This window comes from Prionailurus viverrinus, chromosome E3 (genome assembly GCF_022837055.1).
Source record: "Prionailurus viverrinus isolate Anna chromosome E3, UM_Priviv_1.0, whole genome shotgun sequence".
Classification (NCBI taxonomy): Eukaryota; Metazoa; Chordata; class Mammalia; order Carnivora; family Felidae; genus Prionailurus; species Prionailurus viverrinus.
This window is the reverse complement of record NC_062576.1, coordinates 13,389,467-13,402,051: the sequence shown is the minus strand read 5'-3', so window position 1 is coordinate 13,402,051 and position 12,585 is coordinate 13,389,467. Positions and strand designations below refer to the sequence as shown.

The 12,585-nt window shown below is 37.7% G+C and overlaps 1 protein-coding gene across 5 annotated transcripts in view; it reads right to left on the bottom strand.

The window, feature by feature from the left end:
• Positions 1 to 12,585, bottom strand: part of AUTS2 (activator of transcription and developmental regulator AUTS2) — a 1,124,374-nt gene that overhangs the window by 763,723 nt on the left and 348,066 nt on the right. The window contains exon 1 of one of the 5 annotated variants that reach the window (XM_047838417.1): positions 9,689 to 9,972. The exons of the other annotated variants lie outside the window; for them this stretch is intronic. Coding sequence (XP_047694373.1) covers positions 9,689 to 9,736 — 48 coding nt within the window. The 5' untranslated portion in view covers positions 9,737 to 9,972. Of the gene's footprint in view, positions 1 to 9,688; positions 9,973 to 12,585 lie in introns of those variants that run through there. 5 annotated transcript variants of the gene reach the window in all.

The following is a 12,585-nucleotide window of genomic DNA, read 5'->3' as shown; positions in this document are numbered from 1 at the left end:
TCTTGCAGTATTTCCAACCTTATCATTATTACTTTATTTGTTATGGTGATCATCGTGATTATTTACTCACTGACAGCACAGATGATGGTTAGCATGTTTTAGTAATAAACTATTTTTAAATTAAGGTATGTGGTTGAATTTTTTAGACATAAGACTTCTGCACGCTTAATAGGTGACAGTGCAGTGTAAATGTAACTTTCATATGCACTGGGAAACCAGAAAATTCATTTGACTTGCTTATTGTGATATTTGCTTTCCTGTCGTGGTCTGGAACAAAACCTGTGGTATCCCAAAGGTGTGCGTCTACTCAAATATCCAAGTATCAATCGATATCACACCTAATATCAAGAACCAGAAAACTCTCAAGATTAATGGCAATTAATAGACATCAATGCTTAGATAACAGAAATGTTAGAATTATCTGACAAAGATTTTAAAGTGCCTACCGTAAAAATGTTCCACCAAGCAAATACAAGCATGCTTGAAACCAAAGAAAAAATCAAAAACCCCAGCAAAGAAATAAGTCTCGGCCAAAAAATAGCTATAAAGAAAAACCAAGAAAAAATTTAGAATTCAAAAACACAATATTCGATAACAAAACTAAAAATTCAAGAACTGTTTTTAAAAAGGTTGAAGGAAATTGAAGAGGATGCTAATAAATGAAAAGATACTCCATATTTTCGGAATGGAACGCTTAACATTGTTCAGATTTACATACTACCCAAAAAGATCCACAGATTCAATGCAATCCCTAGCAAAATAAAAACTGCTTATCAGAGAATAGCAGAAATAGACAAATTCACCCTAAAATTTATATGGAATCTCAAGGGACTGCAAATTTTGAAACAAAACAATTTTGAAAAAAAACAGAACAAAGTTGGAAGATTGACACTTTCTGATTTCAAAACATATTACAGTCATTGAAAACAGTACAGTACTATCATAAAGACAAGTAGACCAATGGAACAAAACAGAGAGCCCAGAAATAAACACTTGCATATAAGGACAAATGGTCTTTGACAAGGGTGCCAAGACAAGGGTGCCAGTGGGGAAAAGATAGTCCCTTCAACAAATGGTGCTAAGGAAACCGGACATCCGCATGCAGAAGAATGAAGCTAGACCAATACTTACACCATGTACAAAAAATAACTCAAAATGAATTAAAGGCCTAAACATTAAGACCTAAAACTATAAAACCCCTAGAACAAAATATAAGGGAAAAGCTTCATGACATGGAATTTGGCAATGATTTCTTATATGACACCAAAAGCAAAGAAAGAAGAAGAAAAAACAAATTTGATGGGACCACATCAAATTAGTAAACTTTTATATAGCAAAGAACATAATCAACAGAGTAAAAAGGCAACTTATGAAACGGGAGAAAATGTTTGCAAATAAGGCGTTAATGCCTAGAATATATAAAGAACACTTACAACTCAACAACAAAAAAACAAATAACTTGACTACAAAATGGGCAAAGGAGCTGAACGTCTATTTCTCCAAAGATGATATACAAATAAATGGCCAAAAAACATATGAAAAGATGCTCAACCTCAGAAATCATCAGAAAAATGCAAATCAAAACTATAATGTAATTACAGTGACCTCACATCCATTAGGAGGACCACCATCAAAAGACCTGAAAACAACACATGTTGGAGAGGATGCAGAGAAATTAGGACCATTGTTGGTGGGATTATAAAATGGGGCAAATGCTACGGAGGTTCCCCCAAAAAAGTAAACAAAACTACCAGTATAATCCAGCAATACTACTTCTGGGTATATGCCCAAATGAACTGAAGGCAGGGTCTCGTACTACCCATATTCACAGAAGTACTATTCACAATAGTCAAGAGAAAGAAGTAACTCGAATGTTCATCAGTAGATGAATGGATATATACATACACTGAAGATTATCCAGCCTTAAAAAGGAAAGAAATCGTGCCACATGCTACACTATAGCTGAAGCCTCAGGACATTATCCTAAGTGAAAAACACCAGTCACAAAAAGACAAATACAAAGCATGGTTCTACTCATAAAAGTGGTGAAATTCATAGGAACAGATATTAGAATGGTGGTTACCAGGAGCTGAGAGGAGAGAGAAAAAGGAACTTTAGTTTAATGACTATATGTGTACAAAACAGCAGAGCTAAAAATATATGAAGCAAAAACTGACATAAATGAGAATCAAAATCATAATTATAATTGGAAATTTCAACATCCCTCTGTCAAAAATTGATATAACTACTAACCAGAAAATCATCAAAGATGGAGAGCTCAACATCATCAACCAAAAGAATCCACTTGACATATATAGGACAGTCTATCCAAAGCAGAATACACATTCTTTCCAAGTATCCATGTAAACCATACCAAAACAGATCATGTGATGTACCAGAAGCAAAATTCAGCAAATATACAAAAATATAAATCCTACACTATGTTCTCTGACCACAATGGAACCAAACTAGAAAATGATAACTGAAAAAAGATAAGAGAATAAAGTCTAAACACTCAAAAACCAAACTATGCACTGTTAAATAAGCCATGTTTCAAATCAGAAGTCTTGAGGAGAATTTAAAAAATACATACAAGTGAATAAAAATGAAAATACAACATGTCAAAATTCATGAGAATCAAAAAGCAGTGCTGAGAAGGAAGTTCATAGTACTGAATGTTCACATTAAAAAAAAAAAAAAGAGGAAAACTCTCAAACAAATAATCACAACTATCACCTCAAGAACAAAACAAAAACAAACAAAAAAGTTCAAATGAGTAGAAGGAAGGAAATAATAAAGATAGAAGGAAGAAATGAAGTTGAAAACAGAAAAACAAAAAAAAATTAAATGAAACAAAAAACTACTTCAAAAGGATCAATAAAATTGAAAACCTTTAGCAAAAATGACAAAAGGAAAAAGACATCAACTACTAGTATTAGGTACGAAACAAGGAATATCACTATACAGACATCAGAAGAATAACAAGGAAATACTATGAACAATTCTACACACTTAAGCTTGGCAATTTAGACGAAAGTGGGTCATTTTGTGAAAAACAACATCTATCAGCATTCATACAATATAAAAGATAATTTAAATACCCCAATAATTACTGAAAAACTAAATTTATTTGAAAATTCCCAAAAATGAGGGGCGCCTGGGCGGCTCATTCAGTAAGGCATCCAACTTCTGCTCAGGTCATGATCTCGCAGTTCATGGGTTTGAGCCCCACATCAGACTCTGTGCTGAAAGCCTAGAGCCTGGAGCCTGCTTCCGATTCTGTGTCTCCCTCTGTCTCTGCCCCTCCCCCACTTACACTTTGTTTCTCTCCCCAAAATAAATAAACATTAAAAAAAAAAGTTTTTAATTAAATTCCCAAAAATGAAATTTCCATGTCCAGATGTGTTTCACTAGAGAATTCCACACAAGGTTTAAAGAGCTAACACTAATTATACACAATCTATTCTAGAAAACAGAAGAGGAGCAAATACTTTGATTTCATTTTATAAAACTAACAATACCCTGATAACAAAACCTTTACCAAAAAATACATAAAATTATGGATCAAGTATTTCTCAAAAATGTAGATGCAAAAAATCCTTTTAAAAATATGGGCAAAATAAACATAGCAATACAGAAAAGTCATTATACACTATGACCAAATTGGACTTATTCCAGACATACATGGATGGTTCAATATTTTAAAAGCAAGCAATGTAATCCACATTTTAACAGGCTCAAGAAAAATCAAATGACCATATCAATTATTGCAGAAACAGCATCTGACAAAATTGAATATCAATTCATGATTTTTAAAACTCAGAAAACTAGGAATAGAAAGGAACTTTCTCAAATTGATAAAGAACATCTATAAAAAACCTAGAGCTAATATTATACTGAACCATATCCCCTAGAGATAAGGAACAAGACAAAACATATTCAGTTTTATCTCTCTTATTCCACACAGAACTAGAAGTTTTATCCAGTTCGATTAAGGAAAAAGATAAAAATTTACACATCAGAAAGGAAGAAATAAATCTGCCCCTATTTTATATGACATGAGTGTCCACACAGAAAATATCAAAGAATCTACAAATAAACTCCTGCAACTAATAAGTCCATTCATCAAAGTCACAGGATACAAAAACACCATACAAAAGTAAGTTGTATTTCTACATGCTAACAATGTGCATGTGGGACTCAAATTCTAAGTACAATACCACTGTCATTGCCCCAAAAACCAAATAGTTATGAATCTGACAAAAACATGTAAGGACTCATATGTTGAAAGCCACAAAACGATGAATAAAAAAGCCAGAGAATATCTAACTACAGAAGAGACATACCTGCTTCATAGATAGAAAGACTCAATATAGTAAATTTTTAAATTCTCCCCAAATCAATATACTGGTTTAATGGATGCTGTTCCTATTAAAATGCCAGGAAGATATTTTTAAACACAGACAAGATAATTTTAAAATTTATACGGAAAGCACAAACAGTGCTTGATCAATGGAAAAAGAAGAACAAACTGGGAGAAATCACTATATTCTATTTCACCACATTATACAGCCACAGAACCAAGACTGTTCCGTATTGGTGGAAAAATAAACAGATTAATTGAACAGAAGGACCCAGAAATAGATCAACACAAGTACAGACTGATTTTTGACAAAGGAACAAGAGCAATTAAATGAAGAAAAGAAAAGCAAAGGGTGCTTAATTAGACACACTTAAGCAAAACGAACAAAACTTTGACCTAAGTTTCACATCTTACACAAAACCTCTCAAAATGGATCATGGATTGAAATGTAAAATGTAAAATTATAAAATTCTTTAAACAAACAAAAAAATTAAAGAGAAAATCTTCACTATCAAGGGATAAGCAAACAGTTCTCAGATTTAACAAAAAAGCAAGGCATATAAAGGAAAAAAAATTTCATAAGTCGGACCATCTCAAAATTTTTTGCTCTGGGGAAAGTGCTGTTGAAGAGAATGGATGAAAATACAAGCTACAGTTTGGGAGAAAATATTTACAAACTACATACCCAATAATATACTAGTATCTAGAAAATTTTAAGAATTTTTAAAAACTGAGCAGTGAAAGTAAACCCAATTAGAAAATAGGCAAAAGACATTTACCAAGAGATATTTAACAAAAGAAGATATTCAGATGACAAACAAGCAGTGAAAAGATGTTTAACATCATTAGCTATAAATAGGGAAATGCAAATTAAAAGCACAATGAGAATGCATAATGAATGATACAGCTACTCTCAAAGACCGCCTGGTGGCTTCCTAAAAATTACATATGCTACCCAGCATGGAGCACCTGGGTGGCTCAGTTGGTTAAGCATCTGACTCTTGATTTCAGATCAGGTCATGGCCTCAGGATTCATGAGTTCTAGCCCCACATCGGGTTCCTCAAGGACAGTGCAAAGCCTGCTTGGGATTCTCTCTCCCTCTCCCTCTTTCCCACTTACGTGTGCACTCTCTTGCTGTCTGTCTGTCTGTCTGTCTCTCTCTCTCTCAGAAATAAATAAATAAACTTTAAAAATTAAATGAATGAATGAGCAAGCTGCCCAGCTACTGTACTTCTAGGCATTTGTCCCACTGAAAAGAAAACTAGGTCAATACCAAAACCTGTACACAAATGTTCATAGCAGTTTTATTTATGATAGAAAAACTGGAAACAATGCAGATGTCCTTCCTTGGGGGAATGATTAAAATCTATAACCACAGACTACTACCCAGAAACCAAAGGGAACACACAACAACTTGGATGAATCTCCATCATGTTGAATGGAAAAGGACAACCTCCAAAAGTTACATAGTGTATCGTTCCATTCATATAACATTCTTGAGCTGACAAAACAATAAAAATGAAGAAAAAAATATTGGTTGCCAAGAGTCAATGTGTGGGGATACCAGGATAGGAGGAAAGGGGTATGGCTATAAAAGGCCAACATGACAGATCCTGTGGAGGACAGAATTTTTAGTATCTTGACCATACCAGGACCAATATCCTGGTTTTGATATCATACTATACTTTTACAAGATGTTACCATCGGGGGAAACTCGATAAAGGGCACATGGTGTCTCTCTGTATCATTACATGTGACTGCATATATGTCTACCATCATCTCAACATGAAAAGCCTAATTTTTTAAAAGCATAGTAAGCAATAAGTTTCCCGATTTAATAGATGAGGAAACAATTTTTATCAAATTTCTGTATCTTGCCCAAGGTCATATACTATCAACAAATGGCAGAAGCAGAATTCAAACTCATGTCTGCCAGATTCCCAAAAAGAGGCACAGAGTAATCAATAGCATTTAAGGAATAACTGAGTATCTGTTTTACACCAGTATTACGGATACAAAAAACCCTGACAACAGAGTTCTGGTCTCTAGGATCTTGTGGTGCTAGAGAGGCACAGACTGATGAATAATTACAATACAATGCATTATGTATATACAAGGCCAAGTGCTTGCATTATTGAAGGAGATCAAGTGGATTCTTAGATGGGAGAGGGTGACCATTAATAAGCAGGAGACTAAGAGACTCTGACCTTTTAACAATGTCACTCTAGCAGTGTCTTCTAGCATGGGAAGGTATCATGAATGGCAGCATGGAGACCAATTAAAAGGGTCCTCTAATAAGCCAGGAGGGAGACGGTAAGAACAGAACTAAAACGGGTCCTTTGGGAACACAGATAACCAGTTGGATAGTGATGTCTTACCCATGATAGGAAATACAAATACATTTGGCTGAGGAAAGAGACATCAACTGCATTTTAGAGATGTTGCATTAAGCTATCTGTTGAATTTCAGGACAGATATCTAGTCCATTAAAAACAAAAACAAAAACAAACAACTGTCAATGAAACATATGCCTCTGCAATTCAAGGAAAAGATTAGACTAGTGATAGAGATTTTAGAATAACCCATTACAGGACATGGTAAAACACAAGAAAATGGAAAACTGCACAGAGGGAATGCATAAAATGAGAAGGAGAGAGTGGAATAAAATGAACTTAATTCAAGTAAACAGTATTTTAGAAAAGTGATGGCTAGATACCGACCTAATTCAACAAAGAGATAACTCATAAATAATTTAAACGTGAATATTACAGAAAGTACATATATGTGCGTGATGGTGGTAAAAGAGAAGTTTGCTTTACTATATACAAATATAGACAAAGTTATTTTTAAAATTTTGGAAAGGAATCAGAATCCTGATGACCACAGGGAGTAATATTCTCTTGCTGCCATTGTTTTTGGTAATGCAATTACTTGAATTTCTCAATTTTTCTTGTTCACTATTTAAGACTGATACAATCATTTTTCCTAAATGTAAAAATAAGAAATGACTGGCTATGGGTGCCTGGGTGGCTCAGTTGATGAAGCATCTGACTTCAGCTCAGGTCATGATCTCACAGTGGTGGGTTCGAGCCCCGCATAGGGCTCTGTGTTGACAGCTCAGAGCCTGGAGCCTGTTTCGGATTCTGTGTCTCCCTCTCTGTCTGCCCCTCCCCCACTCATGCTCTGTCTTGCTCTGTCTCTCAAAAATGAATAAAAGTTTAAAAAAAAATGACTGGCTATCAAAGATGTCACATAATGTATTTTCTTACAATTGTGCACAAACTTCGCAGATGAAATATTCTTCCAACAATTACAAGTTTATATCAATCATTTCGTCAGTGTTTGGAAACAGGGAGAGGGATTTCTTTTTACCCCTTTAAAAAATACTGAAGGAAATTTCAAATTAACAGCCCTATAAAAAGAATCCCTTTTGGAATGTAGTAAAGAATGGTTTAAATTTGTTTTTTAAGCATCTCTATCCCTTGGTTTACACTAAGGCTTTTTAATCTCTCCAGATGAAACTAAAGTCATTTTGGTGAGTTTTGAAAAAACAAAACAAAAAACCTCCAATGTAAGTTTAAAAAAATAAATCATTGGGAAGAAAAAAGAATAAAAAATCGGCTGAGAATCACAGAGATCAAGAGCACCATAAACATGTCAAAAACAAGACAGATTTTTCTGTTTCTCTTTTTCCCCCATCCCTAATAAAAGCAAGATATTCTTCAATTAGCTCTGGAGCCTTACATTATTTAGCTTCATGATACAAACATGTGTCGGTGTATGAAGCATTGTCTCCTTGTTTGGTTGCTGAAGAAAATAGTAATATGGTCATTCAAATGAGGCAACTAATTTAAGGTCTCCTGTCTTTTTCCGTTTTATGAAGATCATTCCTTGAGATGTTTTTCCCCTTTTAACACTAGTTTACTCTCATTTCTTAATTCTGAATTTCAGTTTTCTATGGCAAGACATTCAAGGTGAAAGGAAAAGGTAAAGGAGGTAGAACACAGTTTTAATTTATCAAAATTCATAACAGCAAACAATGGCTAATAGGCTATTCAAAGGAAAGTAAACCACAGAGAATATAAAGTAAATCCCAAACCACGATGTAACCTTTCCCAACCCTATATAGTATTTGTTATAATAACTTTAATAGTTAACAGTGCAAATGGTTTAAAATGGAGGATGATCTTTTTTAAGTAAAAATCCTTTATTTTGATTAGTATACACATACACGGGTTAAGGAGTAACTAATTTTGCGGTCATAAAAATACAGCAGAAACAGATCCATACAGAAAGAAACAACGTGGGGGAAATGAGCCCTAAGTATACTAACTTCTTCTTTAAACCAGAAGAACGGAGGAGGGATTTTTCAACGTGCTTATGCATATATAATCATAAGAAGTAGGATGACAGTCATCACCGTTTCCATCTTGCCACATCACGGCTCCTTTCTCTAGGGTCTCAGCTTAACTTTACAGTCAATATGCCAATATCATCAACAAGCAAATCAAGGAAGAAAGGATTTCAAAAGGGAGGCATTTCAGGTTGCCCCTGGAAATCTCATTTCTAACCCTATAAATTCCCAATAGAGTAAGTGACACATATGGATCCAGAATCAAACACGGCCAATGTGTTCAGGTAAGGTGAGTATGTGTTAGGAAGTAGACACTTCTTTCCCTGAGCCTAGTAATGACATACTAAAACACAGAACTGTAATCTCAAAATTTCTGATGCAATCAAAATCCACTGCTTCCCTAAAAATGTAACCCCATCCCCTCAACAGACATTAAAGGATAGTCTCCTACACGGTTAGTCACAATGATGGGTATTCTTCCTACACCCCAAAAACACTGCCAAGCTCTTCTTCCATATACAGGAGTGGGTCAAGTCAGGTAACTGAAAGAAAAAAATAAAAACTCTGACTAAACAAACTACAGGTTACGGGAAGTGATTGTCAGTTTGTCCCAGATCAGAAAACACATCAAGTTTCCCAACAAACACCCCTCTTGAAAACTGTCTATTTGATCTACAGCAGCATAGCCGGTCTTTCCTGTTAGCAGTTTCATTATTTTCCTTCTTCAAATTCTGAATAATGCTTCTGGGACAGGGTTTAAAGATTCTTTCCTCCTGGTCAATGGCAATGTCAGACTGTCAGCACAGAGCCCGTGTTTCATGCAAGAACCATTAAGCCAGAGGAAACACAGTCACAAAGAAAACTTCTGGCCTCATTTGCTTCCCCGAGGAGCCGGAGGAGCCCCGTCAACATGAGAAGGCTGCAGGGAGGTGGCGGCTTTCCCCAGGGAGAAGGAAACATATTGACTTACCTTCTCTGCATACTTGAACTTAACATAAAACCAGCTTGACTTGATCATTGTCTCACCTCCTGCCCTCGGAGGAAGAGAAGATGGAAAAAAAAAATAAAAGGGAAAAGAAAAAACCTAACAGTACAACACTGAAGAAAAAGCCGTGTTTCAGGCAAAGGCTTCTTTGAAGATACGGAGGCTTCCAGAGGATGACGTGTATTCAAAGACAGGAGGGGCAAAGGGGGGAGAAACGGGAAAATGCACTACTTCAAACCTGGCCTCCTTCCCCTTTACGTTCCTGTACACCTTCCCTCTGCACCTACAACACTGTGTGTTTCCGGAAACTGCGCTCCAGGACTGCCTCCTGAGCCGCCTGCTTTTCCCTCCCTCTGCTCGCTCCCTCTGTGTTGCTCTCTTGGCTGGCTGACAGGAGAATTCCTCAAATGGGCTTCAGCTGCCTTCCTCACAAATGGCACATGTCAGGAAAGGCGGGAGGCAGGCCCTGGCCCCGCACCCTCCCAGAAGGCCCACCTCCTCCTCCCACCCCAACTCCCGCCGGATGAATAATGAATTCCAGCCTTGTCCCTCAGGACACAGATTAACACCTGGCCAAACATTATTCTGACAAGAGCCTGTGTCTAGATAAAGGACTCTGCCACAGCTTTAGCCCCACGATCCCCAAAACAAGATCAGGAGGTGACCTTTCTCCACGCCTACAGAAGATTACAACACTCAAAACAGTCCAGTCTCTTCGGCAAAAAGTGAATAAGAATCCATTTTAAATTCTCCAGCTGAAACAACATCTTTCGACCTCCTGTAGCCAGAGGAAGAGAACAGGGCCAGCTTTCTCTTGCCATTCCCTTTTACCTCTACTAGCTGCCAAAGCAGCTCCCGGTATTCAGCCTCAGGAACTAACAGCTTGGAAGATGATTGACATTTTATATGCACATTTTTCCCCCCAGAAATGTACAGTGCTTTTATTTTTGTTTTATTACTATTAACTCATTGAACTTTTCAAGATTTCATGGGGAGAAAAAAAGGTGAAACAGAATCACAGCACCCACTCTATAAGACGCAAGAAATAGAAGGGACAGAGACTGAGGGGGGAGATCTAGGAGCGTGGCTTTAGCATATGCGAACGTGCACCGCTGCGCTACGGATAATCTGCTAGACACAATCAGGCCCGTGGGAAACAGCGATCCTCAAACTATTTAATAATAGGTTGGCACATCTCCTGTCCATACTTCCCACACCCCTGCCCGCAAGTGATAAATATTTATTAAATACAAAATAATTAAGATTCCTCTGCATTTAAAACTACAGTCTACAGGATGATGTAAACTCCCCTCACCTGCAGAGAGAAACAGGTTGAGTTATCATCAGCTTCCACCTTTCAAAGTGGTTTGAAAAAACAGTTTGAACTATTTTCCCACTCAGCTGGCTCGTGCCCACTTTTATTGTAAACGATGCACGGGACAGTGAAGCCTGTGGGCTGTTCTAATGAGCATCCCGTATGGCCCATCAGGAGGGCCCACGTCCACAAGGGGTTTATCTCTGTTTCACATCTGCAAATGGCCAGGAGCACGTGTGGTCCATCATTTCATCCCCGACCTTTGTGTCCTAGAAGCTCCGACCCTTCATCCCTACAGACCCTTCAGCCGAGGTACATCATGCTTTCCTCAGTCAAGGTGTTTGAGGGCGTAACATTCGCTGAGGCCAAAATGTGATTTACTAAATGTCTTGACGGAAAAGGGACATGCGTCCATTTTCGAAGCTGCTATTCCACACCGTCAGGCTAAGCAGCGGCTTCATTTCTGCGTTCCAAATTTTAGGAGGGATTGTCTTTGAAAAGCCCTCTTGAAACACTCTACCCCTACATCACAATAATCATAAAGCTTCTCATAATGTTTTTGAAGAAGGTTTTCCTCTGCAGGCACCCAAACTTCCTACTGAGACTGACTGGCAAGGGTGTCAAAACTCACCTCCGAACACGCATGGACAATAAAGGATCCCAGCGGGTTCTAATTTGAGGTAATAAGTGAGGGTGTAAATCACTTCGGAGGCAGGAAATGGAGCGAATGGGGTTCACACCTGAAGGCCACTAATTTCTCTGAGAACGATGGCTCTATTCGTACTGGCCCCTCTCAGTTCCCTGAGTCTTTCCAGAATCTGGGTGTTCTACTTCCAAGAACACCCTTACATTTCCCTATCTCATCACCTAACTCACATTCTCTCATCCTTTAGATTGGTGCTTAGCTGTCACTTCCTCTAAGACGCTGTCCTCATCCTCACCCCTGATCCTGCAGTGGGTGCATCTGTCACATACCAAACATCTCCCCTCTGGAGCACTTCTCGTACAATGTGCCGTTTGCCTATTTACTTCTCGCATCTCCCTCTGAAGCAGAAGCCTCTCCAGAGCCAAGTCCCAGTCTCCCTCCATCACAGCTACAGCCTGTGACTTGGGACCAGTACGTGGACACGGCTGAGGCTCAGCGAGTACTTGCTGGACGGGATGGAGGGAGGAAAAGTTAGGTCTCACAGCAAGAATGGGGATGACACAATGCATGTAAAGTCCTTAGCACATTTTCTCTAGCATGGTAAGTTCCTGATAAATGTTTGCCAGCGTTGCAGCCTTCCGTGGAGACAGTCTGGAACTGCTACCAAAGGGACAAAGAAGGAAACTCAATAAATGCACTGATGGGCAGCAATGAAAAAGCTTCAGATACTGAGGTCCACTGTAATACCTACGTAACATTATGTAATCTATATAAACGGTAACATTTCAGACAGACTTTTAATTCATTCAAGTGGAACACAGAAGCTTAAGAGACAGCAGACAGCTGACATATTCCCAGAAGGAAGTGGAAGAAAGACAAGAACAGTAACAGAAGCAGTGAGGGGTTCCCATATAACAAGGC